At 47.8% G+C, this 21,875-nt stretch overlaps 2 protein-coding genes across 4 annotated transcripts; one reads left to right on the top strand and one right to left on the bottom strand.

The window, feature by feature from the left end:
* The first annotated feature begins 76 nt into the window (after positions 1-76).
* LOC135806556 (myotubularin-related protein 14-like) lies at positions 77-18,676 on the top strand. Of its 3 annotated transcripts, none has more exons than XM_065320755.1 (17): positions 77-292; positions 380-525; positions 1,892-1,948; positions 5,415-5,512; positions 7,893-8,010; positions 8,518-8,611; positions 9,606-9,837; positions 10,967-11,083; positions 11,731-11,804; positions 12,301-12,371; positions 13,125-13,193; positions 13,689-13,752; positions 15,148-15,239; positions 15,646-15,722; positions 16,916-16,952; positions 17,146-17,228; positions 17,721-18,676. In XM_065320755.1, the coding sequence occupies exons 2-17, from the start codon at positions 382-384 to the stop codon at positions 17,872-17,874; spliced, it is 1,581 nt and encodes a 526-aa protein (XP_065176827.1). In that variant the 5' UTR covers positions 77-292; positions 380-381; the 3' UTR covers positions 17,875-18,676. The 3 variants fall into 3 exon arrangements, with proteins under 3 accessions (XP_065176827.1, XP_065176829.1, XP_065176828.1); XM_065320757.1 differs by having other exon boundaries at positions 355-525; XM_065320756.1 differs by lacking the exon at positions 77-292 and having other exon boundaries at positions 299-525.
* A 2,178-nt stretch (positions 18,677-20,854) lies between these two features.
* LOC135808836 (transcription factor MafF-like) lies at positions 20,855-21,529 on the bottom strand. Its single transcript, XM_065322068.1, has one exon. The coding sequence runs from the start codon at positions 21,527-21,529 to the stop codon at positions 20,855-20,857; it is 675 nt and encodes a 224-aa protein (XP_065178140.1).
* Positions 21,530-21,875: the final 346 nt, after the last annotated feature.

Genomic DNA, 21,875 nt, shown 5'->3' with positions numbered 1-21,875 from the left:
TATTCATAGTCATGACGAAAGGTGACGTAGTGCAATGCTTCAAAAATCTTCTGCACATGTTCGTTGTGTTCTGTGTAAGTGTGTTGGGTGGAATGTGAAGAGATTGACGACTGTGCATTTTGGGCAGTGAGAAAGTAACATTTGTTGCCCAGCTTTCAAACAGCCTAGCAAAGTTGGTTGGTGGGTGTGCATAGCCTAGGTGTGAAAGCCGCGCCTCACTTCACAAAAAATAGGAACAGCTATGGAACACAAACAGCAGAAAGTCCAAAGAAAAGTCATTTATTGTATCCTGGTACGAGTTGGCGAATATTTCCTGTTTTGAACGAGTACGAGTAACTTCTCTAAATTGCGTAGTGACTTTGAACGGTTTTAATTGCAGCTATGAGCGCCGAAGAAGACTCCCAGACTACGGAAAGTCCCCCAGCCAGCGAGAATATGCCTTTGAGTTTCCAGTCTCCACCGTCCGACGTTAACTTCGAGGAGCTACTGAAGTTCTTTGCAGTTGGTGTCAAAATAGGTCCCACGGTAAGACATGTACATGCACGTGAACGGGATATTTGGCCTACAGCTATAGACAGTACAGGGAGGGTGGCAATTTGTAGTGCGTACCATCTAGTCAATGTTCATCGTGGATATTGGCTGCTGACATTTACTTTGAGGGCAAAAATCGGTGTCTGTTGCCTGCTGACAGTGTCGTACAGGAAGTGCAGCACATTGTAATGTATGCAGCGAACTGTATTATCCAGGGAGAATGCAGTTACCGGCAGATGATATTTGTCCCGGGGCTGCCCGCTCAACTCACTCTTGTGACGGAGCGGCTTCATGTGTTGCGTCACTTGCAGTTTATAGTTGCATTCGCTCAGATGAAGACATATTAATATTATGAGGGGAAAGATTTGCCACACAAAATGCAACGTTCAATCGGTGACTGCATGCATTTTCGTAATATGGCCTGAAAAAACACAAAAATCGGACAATGAGTAGGGGCGGCATTTTTTCACAGGGGGCGCGCAAGCAGAGTAGGGGGGGGGGGAGGGCACTGCCCCTACCCTCTGTGGCTAGAACCCTGGTATTCACACAACTCATATCTTCCTTGACATAGTCAGCCTGATGTCATTGCGACATGTTGCGCAACCCACGGATAATAATAATAATTGAGTCTTGGAGGTGATGGGGAGCTTGACGAAATCAGACGAATGCAACGAGTCGGCAAGGAGGAATTTGAGTGTGAATGGCTGAATACGATCTGCAGCTTTTCTTTCAGTCTATGGACCCCGTTGGTCAGCACCTTGGCACAGTTGGTGTCTTCTTTTTGTAAATCAATTCTTCATTATTCTAGTATATCTTTTGCCGCCTAACAGATTATTTTACCATCTTGTTCCAATAACTTCTAACAGGTGTGGGCATATGCGTGTGTGTGTATGTGTGTGTATGTGTGTGTGTGTGTGCTAGATTAACTCTTGTGTAATCAATGGTGCTAGTGAAGCTTATATCAGATCCACTCTGATTTAGCCACCGACACTAGTACCAAGTATTACCTTCACTGGGGGCAGGGGTACCTGCAGTTGGATCCCGGGACGGATACCCTGATGCCGTCAATCCTTTTCTGCACCTTGTCCTCACCCACTTACTGAGGTGTGGTGAGCCCATAAGTGGGATCATTTCAAGTCCACCCTAGTTTGGGGATTTCAGGGGGTGTCGGTCGTTGGGTGGTTCAATGGCCAATTGAGTCATCTTTCCAAGATTCCTTTTGAGTCTCTCTCCCCTCTCCCGGGGAGACCCACGTGACCAGTTTTGGCAGTGTGTGTGTGTGTGTGTGTGTGTGTGTGTGTGTGTGTGTGTGTGTGTGTGTGTGTGTGTTTGTACGCATGTGTGTATTCTACCCATCCAGTATGATCTGTTGCAGATGCAATGCATCCAGTTGATAAACCGAGACTATGACACACTGGTTAGTCTATCATTATGACATCGTGTTTAAGTGTGTGTGTGTGTGTGTGTGTGTGTGTGTGTGTGTGTGTACGTGTGTGTGTGTGTGTGTGTGTGTGTGTGTGTGTGTCCCATATGGTGCAGTGGTATGTGCATGGTGTCCCGACAGTTCACAGAAACCCAATTCACAGAACGACAGTTCACGGAATGACATTTCACAGACTACCTTTTTGACAGACAGCCCATTTCACAGGATACCCAATTCACCGAAAGACAGTTCACAGAGCACTGTTTTCATCGACAGCCCATTTCACCGGATTTGATCAGGCATGCACTCAAAAATGCATTGTTTCGAAAGAAAGCAAAATATGAAGAATATGAGAGTGTGCACGTGTGACATGGTCATTTACTATAACACAACATTGAACGCCAAATTATGCGCTGCTCCACGAAGGAATTCTCTTGGTGGTCGCTGCTCGATGGACTGTAGCAGAGCCCTCAGCCGTTCCGCCTATTCGACAGCATTGAACGCCAGATTATGTGCTACTCCACGGAGGAACTCTCTTGGTGGTCGCTGCTCGACGGACTGTAGCAGAGCCCTCAGCCGTTCATCACATTGCTGATATCTCTTCTTCCGCTTAGGACCAGAGTTTCCTGCCACACGCCGCTCAAGCTCTCGTTCCGTGGTAGCCTGCTCCATTTTCAAACACTCGATAACCTTCCAAATAGTCGGATGGTGGCAGGTGACTATTGATGCAAACCGACGATGCCATCCTTCTTGGGCGTTGTTTGTGCGGTCCTCTCCCATCAGAGTGCGGTCGTGGACGTTCCACAGCGCAATCGGGAACAGTGGTGTCCGCCGTTGCCCATTTGGGCGGAGTGTTCCAATGTACAAATGCTCAAAGTAGGTGAGGATCGCCTCGGCGTCGTCGGGGAAATTATCCTCCACCGCTTCGAAGTAAGTGGCCACGTCCCCAGTTGGTACGAAAGCCAACGCTGGCAGCATTGGCAGGGCCACTGCAAATTGTGAATCCTGTGCGTAGCGCTCTTGGAGTCCGTTTGACTGGACACGACGATAAATGTTCTGGGTGAGATGAAAGAAGCAGCCTGTGCACTTAATTCCGGGGAATTTCAGTCTAAATGCGTTGATGGCACCTAGCTCAAAATCTGTAACTACAGTCCATTCATAAAAAGATGGGTCCTGGCTCTGGCGAGCTCCCGTATTTGGCGATTTTTCGTGATTTCATCGTACACAGTGCAGTGCTGCGAACTTTGAAATTTGAAAAAGGGTCCAAAAAGGGTGCCTGAACTGGGGTTCGAACCGCAGAATGCACTGTTGCAGGCGGGGTCAAACGGCCTGGATTTTGATGGTTTTTCCCAATTCAGTGCTTTTGGGGCAAAACCTGGCCGAAATCCTATTCTTGCTATGGCTTGCTTTTTGGACAAAAAAACTTCAGAAACATAATTGGAAGAGGATTCCATATGGGATTGCAGAAAAAAATTCTAAAAAAACTCAACGTTTGACCCATTTATGGCCAAAAGCTAGAAGTTCATTTTTTTCTGAATGGACTGTAGAGTGAACGGATGCAAAGCGTCCGTTCTGTTGAGGAGAACTTGGAGTAGTTGCTCGTACATTTCCTCCGTCTTGTTTGGTAGAATCGCGTAGACGACAGGCAATATGCATCCATCCAAACGAACGCACAGAGAGTAGAGCTGATAGAACAGCAGGGGAACCATCTAGGTTCCACCCGCATACCAGGAATCGTGCGTGGCCAGCAAACCCAAGTTGTCCTGCGTGGACAACACCAAGAATCGAGCATTTCCGGAGTGAGCACCACTATCATGTAGCAGGAATACATCTCGGGAAAGGGTGTGGCCATAATCGTCTGCAATCACCAGCTCTTGGTGGGATCCGGGATTTGGAGGAACATTTCTGCTTTTCACACACTCTCTCTGAGCCTTCCGCTTCAAGCTTCGGACGCTCGGCAACTGGGTGGCAGCTTCAATTGACGTCGCTGCTACTGCAGCTTGGACTATCGTGTGCGTCGATTCTTGTGTTGTCGCCGATCGTGTCGCTATCGCATTGCTCACAGTAGCGGTTGCGACTCTAGTTGCTTCAGGAGCGTGGCTGTGCACGCCCGTAGTTGCCATGATCATTGTGCCATTGGTCTTCAACCTGCCTTTGCATCCCAATTCATCTTTACGCTCGCACCTCCAGTACACTACGTCACCGGTGCCGCATTTTTCTTTCACGTACCCTTAGCCATCCTGAATGATCTTCTGCTTCCCCCTCGACGTCAGTCCAATGTAGTCAGGCTCCATTGTCGTATTCATATTCGTATCCGTATTCTCCAAAATTGACTTTGAATGATCGAATAGTCGTAAATCAAGGGCTTATGATTGTATGACCTGGCGTGTGTGCGTTGTCACCTCTGGCGTGGATATTATTGTTGGTCACGCTGAAACTTACCCGTCCTGCCGAGGATCGAGCCGCATTTTCCCACTTTTGTCCACTCTAGGCGAAATGGGCTGTCTGTGAATAAGTCAGTCTGCGAACTGGGTTTTCGTTGAATTGGGTGTGGGTGAATAGTGCATTCTGTGAGACTGGCACTCTGTGAAGTGTCATTCTGTGAGTTGGGAATCTGTGAAACGTCACACGGTGAAATTGGATTCTGTGAACTGTCGCATAACCCATGTGCAGTGGTATGTGCAGCGATTTCCAATCGATAGGTTGCGGGTTCGATTCCCGACGATTATGTTCACACGCGTCTTTCTTCTCTTTCTCAGACTCTTCCTGACTTTTCTTTCATTCTCCTGGGTGGTTACCAACAGCCAGTGCATGCCGGAGTATGTGGTGTGATGTGTGTGCGTGAAAACAAAAATGAACAAGACCAAAAAGTAGGGATTCACTGGCCAGAAAAAGCCGCTTCATAGCTGTGTGGTGTAGACCAGGCTGAATAGTGGCGGCCAATTCTTCAGCCTTGCAAGCTATTGAATGGTGCAATCCCAGCACAAGCTGCTATGGCTTCTGCTGTAGCATCGCTATCATCGCCTCCGGCGATGGGCGTCCAATGGTCCAATGGTGTGTGTGTGTGTGTATGTGTGTGTGTGTGTGCTGTGTGCTGTTTTCTAGTGCCGTGTTCAACCTCTTAGTGATCAATGTACAGCAAGTAACTACAGTGATGCTGACCCGCAGAGAAATCCAACCTCATGAATAAAGTAGCGCCATGTTCGAGTGCACAGACCTGCAGTGGGTGTAGTGCTAGGGCTGCGTAGCACCATGTTCGAGTGCACAGACCTGCAGTGGGTGTAGTGCTAGGGCTGCGTAGCACCATGTTCGAGTGCACAGGCCTGCAGTGGGTGTAGTGCTAGGGCTGTGTAGCGTCTGGCAATGCTATTTTATTCATGAGGTTGGATTTCTTTGGCCAGTACTGTGCATGTAGTATTGTTATGAAAACAATTTGTATCATCTTTTCTAACTGCTGAAGGTCATCGACGCTAAGGGATCCCTATGTTCTAGCTATCCACGGCAAATAATCGTGCCGTGTGCTGAGAAATACCCGCACCCAAGCTTTTCCTCTGTCAGGTATGTTAAGTGCTGTGTGTCATCGTGCTTGTGTGTGTGCACGTGTGTGTGTCTAGTGTATGTATGTGTGTGTGTGTGTGAGTGTGTGTGTGTGTGTGTGTGTGTGTGTGTGTGTGTGTGTGTGTGTGTGTGTGCATGTATGTGTGTGTATGCGTACGTGGTGTGTGTGTGTGTTTGTGTATGTATGCATGTTCGTGTGCGCGTCTTGTGTGTGTGTGTATGTGTGTGTGCGTGCGTGCGTGCGTGCGTGTGTGTGTGTGTGTGTGTGTGTGTGTGTGTGTGTGTGTGTGTGTGCGTGCGTGTGTGTGGGTTCCCAGTACTCAGTAGCCGAGGCTGGTTGGTAAAGTAACTCCAATTTCACTTCAAGGTACCAGTGCATCTAGTGTCTGCTTCTATCAAAGCAGTGTGCTGTCTATACTGGTTACCCCAGCAAGTGTAGGGTGTGCATAGGTAACTGTGTTGGCCGTTTTATGCCGATGTACTCCGTGTGGTGTAGACCAGGTGTGCATTGGTGGTCGATTCACATGGCTTCGCCAGTTGTGTGGATTAGACAGTTATCTAGCGCAAGTCTTGATCTGTCTCATTCGGATCTTGTTCGCTATCGTTGCTATAAGAGAAAACCTGTGGGTGCACATCCAGTGCATTTGCAGATTTGCGTGCTTCTCTTGCGACAGGCGTATACGGTCCATGGAGCTATGAAGCCGAGACCTCTGGTCGGCGGAGCTTAATGGGCCCCACCACCACACTCCATCATTCACCCCAGTGTCTGGAGATATGTGGATTTTGTAGAGAAAAAAATACATGGTACATGGTATGTGTGTATGTGCGTGTATGTGTGTGCGTGTCTAGTGTGTGATGTCTATAGCACTGCTCAATGCCGCCTGTCATGAGGTGGTAGACGGCTGCTGGAAAGCGGTTTAAAGCGCCATTCTCGGACTGTTATACCACTTGGCCAGAAGTCTGCACTCTGGACCTTCTCACTTCTCACAATGCTCCTCTGAGGTAACCAGATGACCAGATGGGCATAGGCCAGATCAAAATATCGTGCAGCAGATACTAGTGCTGAACATTTGACAACTGTAACATTGCCGTCTTCACACCATTTTGCGATTGCGTTTGCTGAGCAACTCACATCAACGCAACCAACGTAGACAGCCTTGCACTTTAGCCAACTGGCATCCCTTAACCGGTCGTGCGTACGTGCAGGGCGCTGGTAACAAGATGTCACTGTTGTCTGCAGTGCCTGATCAGTGGTGCCTGTGCCTGAGCCCGTGTGCGTCTTGTACCCAGTTGCAGCCCGTGCAGCCTTGGGACGAATGTGGTAGGTAGCCGTAACCCCGGAGTACGAGTGTGAGTACATTGAGGCCTGGCATGTACCTAGAGCTTGTGCAGGCTTGGGATGCACCTGCGGCGAAGGATTGGTACAGGGTGGTGGGGCGCTGGCCAGGCACTCCTCCAGCTTTCTCACTTGACTGCAAGCTTCGTCTGCGCTAGCAGCCACACGGCTGATCTGCTCGCCTTGCGACCTGACAACTTGCTGCAAGGGCTGAGTACCAGTGCTTGTTGTGCCGGGGCCAGAATCCACAATGTCTTGATACTTGGAGGAGAGAAAGGTCACACTGGTCTCCAGCTCGCGTACCGTATTCTGCATACCTGTAACTTTGAACACAATGTCCTGCATGTCTGTCTTTTTCAGTTTTCATTCAAGGATAGTGAGGCGAGGATCAAAGCCATGAAGAGAGTTACGGACTGATGACATCCCTTCCCGGATACTTGCAATGGAACCCACCACCCTTGCCATGTGACTCTCCATCAGGTCGCTCATACAGACACGGAACTGTTTAATAAGGTGATCCGCATTTACAACGCCAACAGAGTCCAGCTCGGAGAGTTGTGTCGGTGACTTTCGACCGGTTACAACCCTGGGGGCAACACGCCCAGGTGACTCCGACAGCTCTCCCAGTTTAAACACGGGCCGAGGCTGTACATGTGCGCGATCTTTACCATCATCCGCACTAACAGGCCTTCTTTTCATGTGTATACATGATCACATTGTACAATGTACTCTGCTCCGGTGTTTTCCTATCCAGGGTTGACACATGATTTGTGGATGTGCGTGCGCGTGTGTGCGTGTGTGTGTGTGTGTGTGTGTGTGCGTGCGCGCACATGTGTGTGTGTGTGTGTGTGTGTGTGTGTGTGTGTGTGTGTGTGTGTGTGTGTGTGTGTGTGTGTGTGTGTGTGTGTACGTATGTGTGTGTGTGTGTGTGTGTGTGTGTGTGCGTGTATGTATGTGTGTGTGTGTATGCGTGGATATGCTGTGCTTATTTCCACACACACGTCTACTACTGTGTGAATACTTACACACCACTTACTCGTACAGTCCGGACTTGGCCAAGGCACTGAGTTCCGAGACCGACCTGCACAATCTCTTCATGACATCCAAGCCAGCGAGGTGCCGCGAGCGCTTTGTCGTTCCCGTTTTCCTTTTCAACAATAAGGTGAGCTGCTGAACCACTAGTTGATTGAAGTCATATGATCCATTCGGAGGAAGTTTCTACGACAAAGAGTAACATGATCTAACAGATGTGTAGTCCGCATGGGGCACAGGGGAAGGGGGGGGGGGGGGGACACGTGCACCGCCCTAAAAATTTCGACCTAGGTTCAGCATGCACATGATGACATGCACCTACCATCCTACACATATGCGGCCGTGCACCCCCCCCCCCCCCCTAAAAGGGGGACCAGCTATGCCCCTGTGTAGTGTTTACTACTACACAGTATCCATGTTGACTTTAGCTGTTATGTCAAAGCCCAGCCTACTGATGGCTGTTTGCTGTTGTCTTCAGCGAACCTGCTGATGTTCTATCTATTGTCCCATACGAGGTCCTTCTTCTTACGCGTAAATTTGGGAAAACGAAAATGGTCAAACTCTCTTGCCAGGGGCCATACTTCACGATATGGCCTTGGATTTCGTGTGTGTGTGTGCGTGCGTGTGTGTATTACAGGTAGTATGTAGGTCAGCAACTCTGTCCACCTACTTGGAATCAGTTGGCCGCCAAGTGCTGAGTTCTGGCCGCCAAGTGCTGAGTTCTGTTACTGGTGAGTAGTGGTACTGTGTTATCATGTGCACTGGCACTGCTGTTGCTGCTGTTGCTGCTGCTGTTGCTGTTGCTGCTGTTGCTGTTGCTGCTGCTGCTGCTTCTGCTGCTGCTGCTTCTGCTGCTGCTGCTGTTGCTGCTGCTGCTGTTGCTGCTGTTGCTGTTGCTGTTGCTGTTGCTGTTGCTGCTGTTGTTGCTGTTGCTGCTGCTGCTGCTGCTGGCACCACTGCTGCTGCTGCTGCTGCTGCTGCTGCTGCTGTGTGGGCTTACCTCAGTCATGCGTATCTTTGCTACATAGTTACCACTGAAGTACAAGTACAAGTAGTGCTCCTCGCCTTGTAACATGCTGTCAAAATCGAAAAACATGTTAAACTACCAAGCAAGGCTTCTGTATATAAGTACAAGTACTGTATTTACCAGCAGACAACCAGTGGTGTTTGTCTGGGTCAAGGACGATGGCAGCAACCAAGGTCTGATAACAAATACTTGTACCTGCAACTGGGGCGAGGAATAGTAACTGTTGACGGCACTACGTGGAATAGTAACTATTGACGGCACTACATGGAATAGTAACTATTGACGGCACTACATGGAATAGTAACTATTGACGGCACTACGTGGAATAGTAACTATTGACGGCACTACATGGTCCACATTCTACCGTGTAGGTCAGATGGTTTGCCTTTTCAAAAAAAGTTAAAAAAGTTATATAATAAAAACCCTGTGTTACATGCAGGCAGCGGGGCAGAGTTCAGCAAGTTTAGACCAAGTCCCACATACCCACCTTACTCACATTGTAGACACATACTGGCTTTTTTGATTCACGATAATGCCAGTCTTTACTGCTGCACAAGATGGTAGTCAAGACTTCTAAAGTGGGATAGCACGATGCATCACCTCACACGGGGAGAAAGGGACACGTGAGCCCAATCACCATCCCTGTGCAATGGGTGGTTTGTGCGTATGCGTGTTGTACCATTTGCATTATGTTACAGGGTCTGTGAGGCCTAGAACTTCTGAAGGCAGCGACAGTGTTGCCACAGATTCAGAACCCCTGACAGTAGAGCGGGAGCAGGAGGAGGACGAGCAACAGCAACAGCAGCCGCCGACTCAGGCACAGGAGCTGCCAGAGCAGCAGGAAGTAGGGGACCAAGAGCCTATGGCAGAACCCGCAGAGCCAGGACTAGAACCAGAGGAGGAACAGGTCCCTGCTGCAGTCGATAAAAAGTAAGCATTAGGCCAAGCCAAAGACTATACTTGATGATTGTCCCCTCCCACTCCAAATTTGGGGGCCGCCCAGGAAATTTTATTGATTTTTCTGATTTCCAGTTTGTACATACGGAGACCGAGCAGGTTCACCGTTTCAAAGTGAAACATGACGGGAACATCAAGATTGGTCCCAAACTCGTACACATTTTGAAGAATACAACCAAGTTTGGCACACTTTTCACAAAAATGTGCTCTGTTTCTGGAGTACCGTCTGGTTGGCATGAGGTTGCTCCATGTGCACCAGCTGCTTGATCCTGTTCTAGATCGTAATAACCAAACACACCATTAGTGATCAAGCAATAATGCAAAAAAAATAAAATTGGCCCACCCTCCCCATTTTTTCTGAAGAAAAAAAGGACGATCATCAAGTCTATTCTTTGGTTTGGCCTTAGAATGAGGTAAGTTGGTCCGTTGTACCATTCTGCCACCGGCTACTGTAAAAATCTGTAAATAACCACGTACAGCCAAACTTCGTTAGGACAAACACTGATAAGGCGAACTTTCCTTTAGTACGAACTAGGGCCAATCCTATGGTTGGCCAGGCATCATATCAAGTCAAAATTATTCGTTTACGACGAACTCTGTAAGGCGAACTTTCGTGAAGACGAACTAATTTCAAGCGTGATGTGAACAAAATAAGCGTGTAGTACGGACTTTCGGTCCCTGTGGGTACACTGGCTGTAGTTTTTTCCGATAGTCGAGGCCTCTTGTACTGGAAAAACAACAACAACAACAACAACAACAACAACAACAACAACAACAACAACAACAACAACAACAACAACAACAGCGGGGACAACGACGACGAAACGGCAACAACGACAGCAGCAGCAGCAGCAGCAGCAGTGTACATGGCCACTGGCACTGCGCAAACCTGCCAGTACATATTGTACTGACTTACATGTACCCTGGCCTTGCACCGGCTACTAGATGGGTTTCTCTCTCCCACGTATCAACTATCAATTATCACTCAACTTATCACTCAACTTATCAGCAGCGCACATGTGTATCACTAGTTAATAATGTGACCAGCTACATGTATGTGAGATAATTACTTTGTCTTGTCTGCTGCTTGTTTACCCTTCAGGAACTTGCCTTTGGATGCATTTGCACGACATTCTGATGCTAGACTGATGACCCACTTGAATGTTGGTGAAATCTTTGACTTGATGGTGGAGGACAAGAAGGTCAAGTACATGTTGTAGTGAGTTCCTTTTTTAAATATGCGTGGACGTATATGTGTGTACACGTGTGTGTGTGTATGTGTGTGTATATGTGTACATGTGTGTGCATGCAAGTGGGCGGGTGTGTAGGTGGGTATGTGTGGACGGGTGTGTGTGTGTGTGTACATGTCTGTGCCTGTCTGTACGTGTGTGTGTGTGGTGTGTGTGTGTGTGCGTGTAAGTGTAAGTGTGTGTAAGTGTGTGTCGGTGTGCTTGTGTGCATGTGTGTCTGTGTCTATGTGTGTTTATGCAGTCATGCATGCATGCCTGAGTGAATGCATGTGTGCCATAGGGCTTAAAAGTGCTACGTCACAAGCAGCTTGGGTCCTGACAAATGACAATGCTTACTTTTGCATACACTTGTATCCACTTGCATCCAGCTTTTGCCTGGATCCATACACATTTAGGTGGTTTTCCTTCACAGCGCATGCAATTTTGCCACTTACGCAAGGTTGTTGAAAACCATGACTGCATATCCTGTAAGATAGGCCTCCGTACGCTTGCACGTCTCTACATCTGTGCCTGCTGTGTGTGTGTGGGTGCGTGCGTGCGTGTGTGTGTGTGTGTGCGTGCGCGCGTGTGCGTGTGTACGTTTGTGTGCACATGGTATGGTGCTGTGTGTTTACAGTTGCAGCTCATCTGAGAAAGTGGATGAATATAATCTGTATTGCAATTTCCACATCAACTGCATCCCATACCCAGGTACAGCAGTGTACAGCATTCACTGTATAGCATTCACTATCAGTATCATTCACTGTACAGCATTCACTATCAGTATCATTCACTGTACAGGATTCACTATCAGTATCATTCACTGTACAGTGAATGTACCGTATACTGTAAAAGCCATTATTCTAACGAGGCGCATATACGATTTCCCAAAATTGACTAGTTTACGTGTACCAAAGGTAACGATTCTCACGCATTCTCAACGCTCAATAGAACAGTACATGTATCGATTTCTGTATAACGATTTCTATTTTAACGACAGATTTCTCCTCGTTAACTCGTTAGAGTTAGCACTTCGTTATATATATGGCTTTTACAGTACTGTGTATAGAGGTTATTCGATTACGTCATGCGATTACATCATCGATACTCTGTATGGATTGGCAAAGTAGAGGTGCTGCAATGCGCTACTGCTGTCGGTTTGCCAGTCAATAATCTCTGATCATGCTTTGTTTCTACTCGGGTGCAGGTTGCGAGTATTTCAAAGAAGTGGCACACAACAAATTCAATCCTGAGGGAATGATCTTCAACTGGGAGCAGGTAACTGAGTATACTGTGCAAGCCCTGTGCAAGCCCTGTGCAAGCCCTGTGCAAGCCCTGTGCAAGCCCTGTGCAAGCCCTGTGCAAGCCCTGTGCAAGCTCTGTGCAAGCCCTGTGCAAGCCCTGTGCAAGCCCTGTGCAAGCCCTGTGCAGGCCCTGTGCAAGCCCTGTGCAAGCCCTGTGCAGGCCCTGTGCAAGCCCTGTGCAAGCCCTGTGCAAGCCCTGTGCAAGCCCTGTGCAAGCCCTGTGCAGGCCCTGTGCAAGCCCTGTGCAAGCCCTGTGCAAGCCCTGTGCAAGCTCTGTGCAAGCCCTGTGCAAGCCCTGTGCAAGCCCTGTGCCAGCCCTGTGCAAGCCCTGTGCAAGCCCTGTGCAAGCCCTGTGCAAATGTATACATGCACACGTGTATACAATGTCATGCACATGTCATACTTGCTGCTGCTGCTGCTGCTGTCGGGGAGCTGAGCAACTTTAGTGCTGTAGTACGTGCTCTGTATAAGCGGACAAGGGCTCAGAGGTCATGCCAGTCTGCCTTTGGTTGTGATGGGTTGGATTGCATGGGCTTGCCTGTGCTGATTTGCCGCTTTATACGATAATCACCTTCTGACAAGTGCAACTTTTTACAAAGCATGTGTTGTTGCATTGCGGTGTGTGTTTATATTGTAGGCATGCCAGTACAGTGTTCATTGGACGATGCATCGGGGTAGTGTTAGCACCTCTAAATGAATCGTTGAAATGTTTTCTGTTTGCTTACAGCCTGCCGTCACGTCACAGTGTCAGATCCCGTATAAATCAAACCTTGACATTGACTGGTCTCAGTACAAGGTATGAGCATGCCTAATCTTTTTTTTTTTTAATTTTTTTATTGGGAACACAGCCCTACAAAGAGACATGTGGAGACAAACACCAAACAGGACACCGGGGATGTAGGGACGACGTGCCGATGTACAGGGAGCAACTCGACCGACCAGGGGTCTCGGCGTTAGTGTTGCAACCTGGCATCGAAAAAAAAGAAAAAAAGAGGGGGGGGGGTTGCATGGTCAAGTAGCAAAAATAATAATTTGGTGCGAGAAAGGGGCGCTAGTATTGCACCAAATAATATAAATACGTGTAATAACTAAACCAGAAGGGAAAAAGAAAACAATAAACATAACAAGCAAGTACTAGTAGAAAGGTGAATACGTGTTTTGTGTCTCGTTACATTGTGTTCTAAGAGTGCAGCAGAGTTGCTCAGTTCATTACAGTACATGATGCAGCAAGCAAGCAAAGCTAGATATGTCGCCATGTGTATGTTTTGATGTGTGTGCTTTGCAACTGCAGACGTGGGATTTGGCGCAGCTGACGCAGAACTACCTTCTCTTAATCCTGCACTGCCTAGCTGACAGTGAGTTTGAACCATGCATGTCATCAAGCTGAGCTTGCCGCCTTTGCTGCCACTGTTCTTCTGCCAAATGCATATGCTGCTACCTACCTGTTGCCTGATGATAGTGACTACATGAAGCCCCGAGTCACAACACAGCTTCCTCTCTCTCTCTCTCCCCCCCCCCCCCCCTCTCTCTCTCTCTCTCTTTTATGCTGCTACCTCTCTATTAGACTAACTAAATAGTCTAGTTCTAGATGTATGGGTGCTGCTTCCGCAGTATTTCATAAAGCGAAGAGGGCAACTTCTGCATCAACACCCAACGCCCGCTGTTCAGCCCACACCCCCAGCCCACACCCACACACACCACTGTTCAGCCCACACACCCAGCCCACACACACCACTGTTCAGCCCACACCCCAGCTTACACCCACACGCACCATAACTCACCACAAGTGTATGATAGTTGCCCTGGATCTTGTGTTTGGATGCCAAACCAGTGCCATTATCCAGATCCGAACAATGACTGGTAGAGGATGCTAGTGTTTGTACAGAAGCAAGCCTTTTCACTGTTGATAAGCTTGGTGAAGGGTGCTTCCTCGGCACCATTTTGACCACCCAGACCACCCATACCACCCAGTGAGCTAGCAAAGCACCCGGCGCCATGATGTAAGCTAGGTCAACTTGACAGCTTGACACACACAGAGGCAGTGCACTGGTGATAGTGTGCTCGTTGAGGTATTGTGCAGGGTGATGTTCACCCTGTGTCCTTGTGTGAATGAAACCCCGCTGCCGCTGTACAGCTTCTCGCAGTAGCTGAGACCATGCCCGTACCACCTTCTATAAGCTTTGCGTGTGTGCATATGTGTGCATGTGTGCGTGCATTCACATGTGCGTGTGTGTGTGTGTGTGTGTGTGTGTGTGTGTGTGTGTGTACGTTGTGTGTCCCATATGGTGCAGTGGTATGTGCAGCGATTTCCAATCGATAGGTTGCGGGTTCGATTCCCGACGATTATGGTCACACACGTCTTTCTTCTCTTTCTCAGACTCCTCCTGACTTTTCTTTCATTCTCCTGGGTGGTTACCAACAGCCAGTGCATGCCGGAGTATGTGCTGTGATGTGTGTGCGTGAAAAAAATGAAAAAGACCAAAAAGTAGGGATCCACTGGCCAGAAAAGCCACTTCATAGCTGTGTGGTGTAGACCAGGCTGAATAGTGGTGGTCAATTCTTCAGCCTTGCAAGCTGTTGAATGGTGCAATCCCAGCACAAGCTGCTATGGATTCTGCTGTAGCATCGCTATCATCGCCTCTGGCGATGGGCGTCCAATGGTCCAATGGTACGTTGTGTGTGCGTATGCATGTGTGTGTGTATGTGTGTATGCATGTGTGTGTGCGTGTCTGCGTGTGTTTGCGCTGCAGAGAATTCTAGTGCCGGCGTGCTTGTACACTGCATATCTGGCTGGGATCGTACCCCCATGTTCATTTGCTTGCTGCGTCTCTCACTATGGGCGGTAAGTTAGCCTGTACACTGAGTACATGAGATAAGGAGAGCAGGTGTTTGTGACCACCTGACCAGTGTGGAGAATTACCTCGGCTTTAGTATTGCGCTATACATGTAGTACTTCATTACTGTCACACGTTGTGCTGCATGTCGAGATGATCAACGTGTTTGGTTGTCTTTCTGTGTGTGTGTGTGTGTGTGTGTGTGTGTGTGTGTGTGTATGTGTGTGTATGTGTGTGTGTGTGTGTGTGTGTGTGTGTGTGTGTGTGTGTGTGTGCGTGCGTGCGTGCGTGTATGTGTGGCGTGTGTATGTGTGTATGCGTTTTTGCGTGCGTGTATGTATGTGTTTGTGTGTGTGTGGTGTGTGTCTGTTTGCCTGTCCTGTCTACCTGTATGTTACCTGGCTATGCTATCAGGATGGCGCCATACATCAATCACTATGCGCTAGGGAGATGCTGCTCCTGACCTTGGCATATGACTGGATGTTGTTCGGGTGAGTCCCAACTATTCTTGTCATTATGTTATACAAACATTCAAGTGTCGGCACGTCTGGTAGCATTTTCTGGTACGGTGTTCCGGGTGTTCCATTCGCTTGGAAACTCTGTTATGTTGCGCAGTGATATATTATATTGAAAGCTTGAAACCCATTTCATTGTGGACTACTGAATCCAGATCAATTCTATAGCAAGATGACTGGGTGTCTGGGTTGGGCATCCTGTCATCAAAAACACCTCCTCCCTAGGGCCTCGAACCCCAGAGAAAAACACCTCCCTAGGACCTCGAACCCCGGAGAAAAACACCTCCCTAGGGCCTTGTGTCTTGTATCCCTGAGCACTCACATGCGACCCGGCAATGCACTACTCAATGACGAAACTGGTCATGGGTGGACGAGGCTAGCAACGAATACTGGTTGCCAATCCAAGACGTGATAGAGCCAAATGTCAGTATCATCTGGCAGTATTGTGCCAAATCCGAATGTCACGCATTCTGACCCTTCTACAGTCTCTTGGCAATAAATTGGTGGATAACAAAGCATCGATTATTAAACATTCACAGTGCTGCCAAACCGTCCGATTTTGAAGGCTCTTGAAGTCTTCCGAAAACCGGTCCGAAAAGGGAAACGTCCGAAAAGCAACCAAAATGTCGGAGATCATTACTTTCCTATGCAGAAGTCCTGTGCTTTCACTTTTCAGCGCAACTGAAGGCACAAATCACTGTACATTTGCTTCTAAAAAGGCTAGCGCTTGGCTGTGGAAGTGCAAAGTAACATGCCTGGATGGCATGTACACTGACAGTCTGTACAGAGGCAGACTCATCATTACAAAATTCATGACAACTCTGGGGTTACCATGGCAACGAAGCGAATTTTCATGGTGTTTTAGGCGATATTTTGAATTCTCTGTAAAAAAAATGCCGAAGAGAAAAATTCGCACCATGTGGCCAGCCTTGGCGGTGAAGGGTGTCCGATTTTGGGGGAAAATTATTTGGCAGCACTGCATTCATAGGTTGAGGGAATGGAAAAGTGTAAAGAAAAAAATAAAGAAATAAAGAAAAAATTGACTGTCACCGCCAGGACAGGAATTATTAAACCCTGGTCCTTTCTTTTGTCGTGTAATTTCTTGGCTCCACGTCTGAGTCCATATCTGAGTCCATATCTGCCTCTTTTTTGTGCTGTGTGTTGTCCAGTCATCAATTTCAAACAAGACTGGCGGCTGGAGAACCGGTTAGTATAATATTTCTTGGTTTCCTTCTTCCGAACCTTCATGACGACACCCCACCCGTGTCACCTCGTACTCTTTGGGAGACTGTGTGTGCTTATGCGTGTGTGCGTACAGCACTGCACCAGAGTTGCAAGTTCTGTTTTACAGTGGCCATCGGTTTTTGCTGCGTGTGTGCAACTGTTTCTGAAAATGCAGATATTTTACTTTTGCTTCAACTTCTTGCGGTTCATTGAAGATGAGAGGTACTCGGTAATCCCCAGTGACAAAGCTGATGACAGGTATGTGTTTTTTGGCATTGTCGTCCTCTAGCCTTTGTGATCATATTATTACTGACGTTCGCCTTGTGTCGTTCGTAAACTGGAAACTGGGCATGGTCATACTGGGTATGTCAGACTTGATTTCTCTTGCAGTTTCTTTAGGTTGTTGTGATATCTCAAGCACACTAAACTTCAGGAGCCTGAATTCTAATTGTAACTTTGATAGCTAAATTATTCCTGTATGATCTTCAATTTGTCAATTTTTGAAGATTGCCTTTGCAAGTGTGATCCTGTCCACTCCCACCAACAGTACTTCGAAGTACATAAACTAGATGTGCAACTGCATGCTGCATAGTGCCAAATTGCAAACTTTGAACTTTGCACGAAATTCAAGTCCACACAGTGCATGGTACTGTTCATCCAAGCTGCGCTCAAACTTCAATCTCAATCATGATTGCATTCAACGGATTTCGGGCATGACTGATTCCCCTTGCCTTTGCCCATCTCCTTCAGCTCCAGGCAGACAAGAAAAGGGCGGCTATCTGAGATACGAGAGCTGTTCCTGAGTATCTACCAGAAAGCAGAATCACACGGTCATTTCGCCCCCAGCCACTGGTCACTGGGTAATGCCGTGTTGTCGTCTGTGCGCACTTACTTGCAAGTGTAGTTATCTAATGCACGGTGCGCGTATCTGTGAAGAGTATAGCTCTTATGTTGCTGATCTCTCCCTCACCCTACTCAAGTACAAACACGTATCACTGTTTTTGTGTATAGCACACGGCTAGTTTTGTTTTAGTCGAGAGTAGGATGTCCTCCTGTCTCGGCACTCTGCAACTGCCTTGATGGCAGTGCTGTTGCTGCTCTGTAGTATATGCACCGTTGTTACTTGTAGCGTGTTAGCTTGCTTGGTGCCGTCCTTGTTTCCGTATCTCTATTATTCCCGTGCATGTATTGCTGCTTATCTGTAGCTGCCATATATTCTTTTCAGTTCTCACCAGTCCACCAGTACTGGTGCTGTGTGCACCTGTACTGGTGCTGTGTGTACTTGAAGTAGGTGTGTAATGTGTGTAAGACAATTCTTTCCAGCCTTTGGCCTCACCCTGTCTAGTTTTTACCTCTGGCCTTTGAACACCGATGTCACCATACCATAATTATAATCTGTACATACTTGTGATGAAAATCACTGCAGCCCCGCATTGCTTGCTAGATCACTGCAGCCCCGTATTGCTTGCTAGATCACCGTGGATATTATTTCATTCACACGCACAGGTTTAGTCTCATTAAATTATACTTACCTCAGGTGGCTTGTCAAGGATTCCAAGGTGTTTGGGAAACAAGTACCGACTCAATTTTCTTTCCCTAAAATAGCAAAACGCAATCTTTGTATCTGTTTAATTTTTTTACCTGTTTTCATCGTATTTCATTTCTTATTCTTGACAGTATAGTTGTGATGATTATTCTATCTGCTATGCTTGTGCCTGCTTTGGAGGCCTTGTTTTGTACTGGGGGTGCCTTTTTGTATCAGTTCAAATGTAAATACTTGTAGCATTTTCGCTGCCTTTGGTGTCACATAATTCAATCCATGCAATTCTTATCAGAAGTTCTGCCCTGATCTCCCTCGCTAAAACAGCAAATACATGTACTGAGCAGCGAATTCTGCGATCATTCTGCACTCTGCATGAACTCTGGAAGATTTCATAGGCATGAAAACGGTCCGAACCTTCACAACTTCACACCAAAACCAGTGTCGATATCAATTCCATGCCGGAACTTACTTGAAATCTTGACCAAAATAATACGAAAACTCCACACAATACACATCTACAATGTAGCTGGTTTGAGAGTTATGATAAGCCCGGTAGGTCACTAGGTGAGCTTGTTATTGGTCTTGGACTGCATGTCGGAACAATTTATTTTTCAAAAGCGTTCTTTTCATGTCTTTACTGGACACCTCTGCCTGCATGATGCACTCACTGTCTGCACACCACGGCTGCATGCCACTCCCCAGAGTGAGACCCAAAGTATTTTAAGTTCTCTACCCCGGCCCATGGGCAGCAGTAACCATGGTAACGTGGCGTGTACATGTGTGAATACTTGCCATGAGCAGCAGTCAGTCGGGTCCATGACTGCCATGAGCAGCAGTCAGTCGGGTCCATGACTGGCATGAGCAGCAGGCTGGGTCTGAGGCAGTAAGCTGCTGGGGCATCTGGTTCTCCAGCATCAGTGCCCGCATATAGCCCAAGCATTGGAGCCGGCGTCTCCTGATAACATTCGACAGTAAATCTGACTTACCCCTCGCTTGCCGCGGGAGATCGACATCAGTGACATGGTCAAGCTAGCTCTTGGTCGGTCACCTGATGACATTGTGGCACACGGCAGATAGCTCTGAGACACTGGGCGGTGGAAACTATCCAGACTGCGCTGCTCATCAAGACAAAGAATCGGCCAACTCGCACCACTATACAGCAGCAGTGGAGCGACACAAGCTTTACAGAGCATGCGCTCCGTACACATAGAGCATGCGTTCCGTACACATACATATATTCTGGCCGTCAGGGTCACAGCACATGGCACCAAAGCAAAGTTCCGTGAGGCAGCAGCAGCAGCAAGCACTGTGACGCACACACACTCTCTCTCTCTCTCTCTCTCTCTCCCTCTCTCACACACACACACACACACTCACACACGCACACTGACAAGTTACAAGATATGGACCCTGAAATATCCTGAACATATTTGTTTCACTTGACCAGCATCATTGCAATGTAACTATTACTGTATGCTACGATATACTTCAGAAAGTTGGTGACAGACAATTTAATTGATGATTTCCACATAATTTCATACGGTGCGTAAGCTCAACTGCAGCACATAAGCCGGTAAAACAGGTATGGATGATGTCACAGCTGAATAAGCCAACATGGATGACGATCATTGAGAGGGAGAGTGGGGGGAGGATTTTCATGGTGGAAAACTAACGGCTGAGACTCAACATGCGTTGCTATTCATTGCTACACTCAAGAATTCTTTCTTCTTATTCAAGGTATCAGTCCCGGATCATCACCATACAGGAACGATGATGGCTCTATTTGCTGTTAACATGAATCTGCAATGAGCGGCCAAGCTTATCTTGACGGACGTTATAGTATTGCGGATACTATGCATACATAAAGACCATTCAACTAGCAGCCTGAATGCCCTCAGTCTAAACCGCATCATGCTGTTACGTCAACGACACAGTTCCCAAGAACGTAATCACCTCAAATTAGGAGGGCGGCTCAGTTCTTCCGACTCTCCGGCTTCCTGCTTCACTCGTGTTCTTCGCATTCTATTGATATACAGTACTAGCCAATGGAATCCAGTCGTTGTCGCCGCACTCAAGTAGGCGCTGGGCGTTGCGCAGCCATAGACCTGCGAACATGAGACGCGAAATGATGCAAGGCGCAAACTTGAGTGACGCGACTGGATTTTCATTCACTGAGCAGCTTCAGATGTGCATTACCCAGGTGGACGTTCTTTATTTGCACATTGCAGGTGCCAAGCCGCTTGAAAACTTCAGTAGGTAATAGTCCGCAGAGGTTGAGGCTGAGACAGTTCATTAGTTAGCTTCAAAGTTCAATCTAAATGACCATGCAGGCTAGTGCAGGCTATAACAGGGAGTCTTGGTGCAAGTCCAGTAGTGCCGGTGGTGGAGGTGAAAGCCCCCTTGCAGCTGCCAGTTCAAGCGACTGCTGCTGCTGTTGCTGCTGTCTAAGCTGCTGTCTCTGCCCAATAGTCCTCTTGATAGCGAGCAATTCTTGCCGGAGCTGGTCTTTTTCTTTCGGGCCTGAGCCAACAATCTGATGAACTTGTGCTTTAACACTATCCCTCTCTACCTTGGCAGCCTTCAGTTCGTCCCGAATGGCTTTGATCTCGTCTTCCAGTTCAGATTTCTTTTTATCCAGCGAGTCGGCTTTTGACTGGCGTTTAGACCTGCAATTCTGCGCGTACCCACGGTTTTTTAGCGTCCTGCGCCTCTGCTTGATACGTGCCTGCTCCCGTTTGTTCAGTTCTCGCATTCGCCGATTCAGATCTTTGATATCCATTGTGACTAGTTCATCATCGGCGATATATTTCGATTCCTCGTCTTCAAATTCCTCTTCTCCCTCATTCATACGCGGCACAGGGCCGGCAGTCCTACTGGCAGCAGCAGCGGCAGCAGTAAGTCCTGAGGTAGCTACTGCTGCCGCGCTGCCTCGCTCAGGACTGTTGGTATTACCGGCCTGACAGGCTGCATGCTGGGATGGTTGACCAAGCTTGGCAGAGCGACCCTCTGACGACATGACTATTAATTTGCTGACCAGAACGACGAATCGCTACCTCCTTTTCCAGTTTGATCGAGCCCTAGCTCTAGCACTAGCAGGCTGCCTGCACTGCAGTGCGAGCAGCACTTCGCGTGATCGCCGTGAACCAACTACTAGTAGTAGCTACTAAACTAACTCGCTGGGCTAGTCTGCAGGGTCTGGGTTCGGAGAAAGAAGCTTTGCCTTTGAGTTTGAGTCTTACAACTAACTTACTTACTTACACTACATGTACAAGTACACAGGAATACCGGTAATTAAAATAATAAGGTCGATCGATCCAATAATTAAAATTATTTTTATCATTATTTTTATTTTTATGGGACTA

Source organism: Sycon ciliatum, chromosome 1 (genome assembly GCF_964019385.1).
Source record: "Sycon ciliatum chromosome 1, ocSycCili1.1, whole genome shotgun sequence".
NCBI lineage: Eukaryota > Metazoa > Porifera > Calcarea > Leucosolenida > Sycettidae > Sycon > Sycon ciliatum.
The sequence above is the reverse complement of the archived record's forward strand: the minus strand, read 5'-3'. Positions and strand labels throughout refer to the sequence as shown.

Excerpts from the sequence above, each read along its gene's own strand:
- LOC135806556 (XM_065320755.1), top strand. The coding sequence starts at position 382 with ATGAGCGCCGAAGAAGACTCCCAGACTACGGAAAGTCCCCCAGCCAGC. Across the intron at positions 15,240-15,645 it reads TGCGTCTCTCACTATGGGCG|GATGGCGCCATACATCAATC; the intron begins GTAAGTTAGCCT and ends CTATGCTATCAG. Across the intron at positions 15,723-16,915 it reads TATGACTGGATGTTGTTCGG|TCATCAATTTCAAACAAGAC; the intron begins GTGAGTCCCAAC and ends TGTGTTGTCCAG.
- LOC135808836 (XM_065322068.1), bottom strand. The coding sequence starts at position 21,529 with ATGTCGTCAGAGGGTCGCTCTGCCAAGCTTGGTCAACCATCCCAGCAT.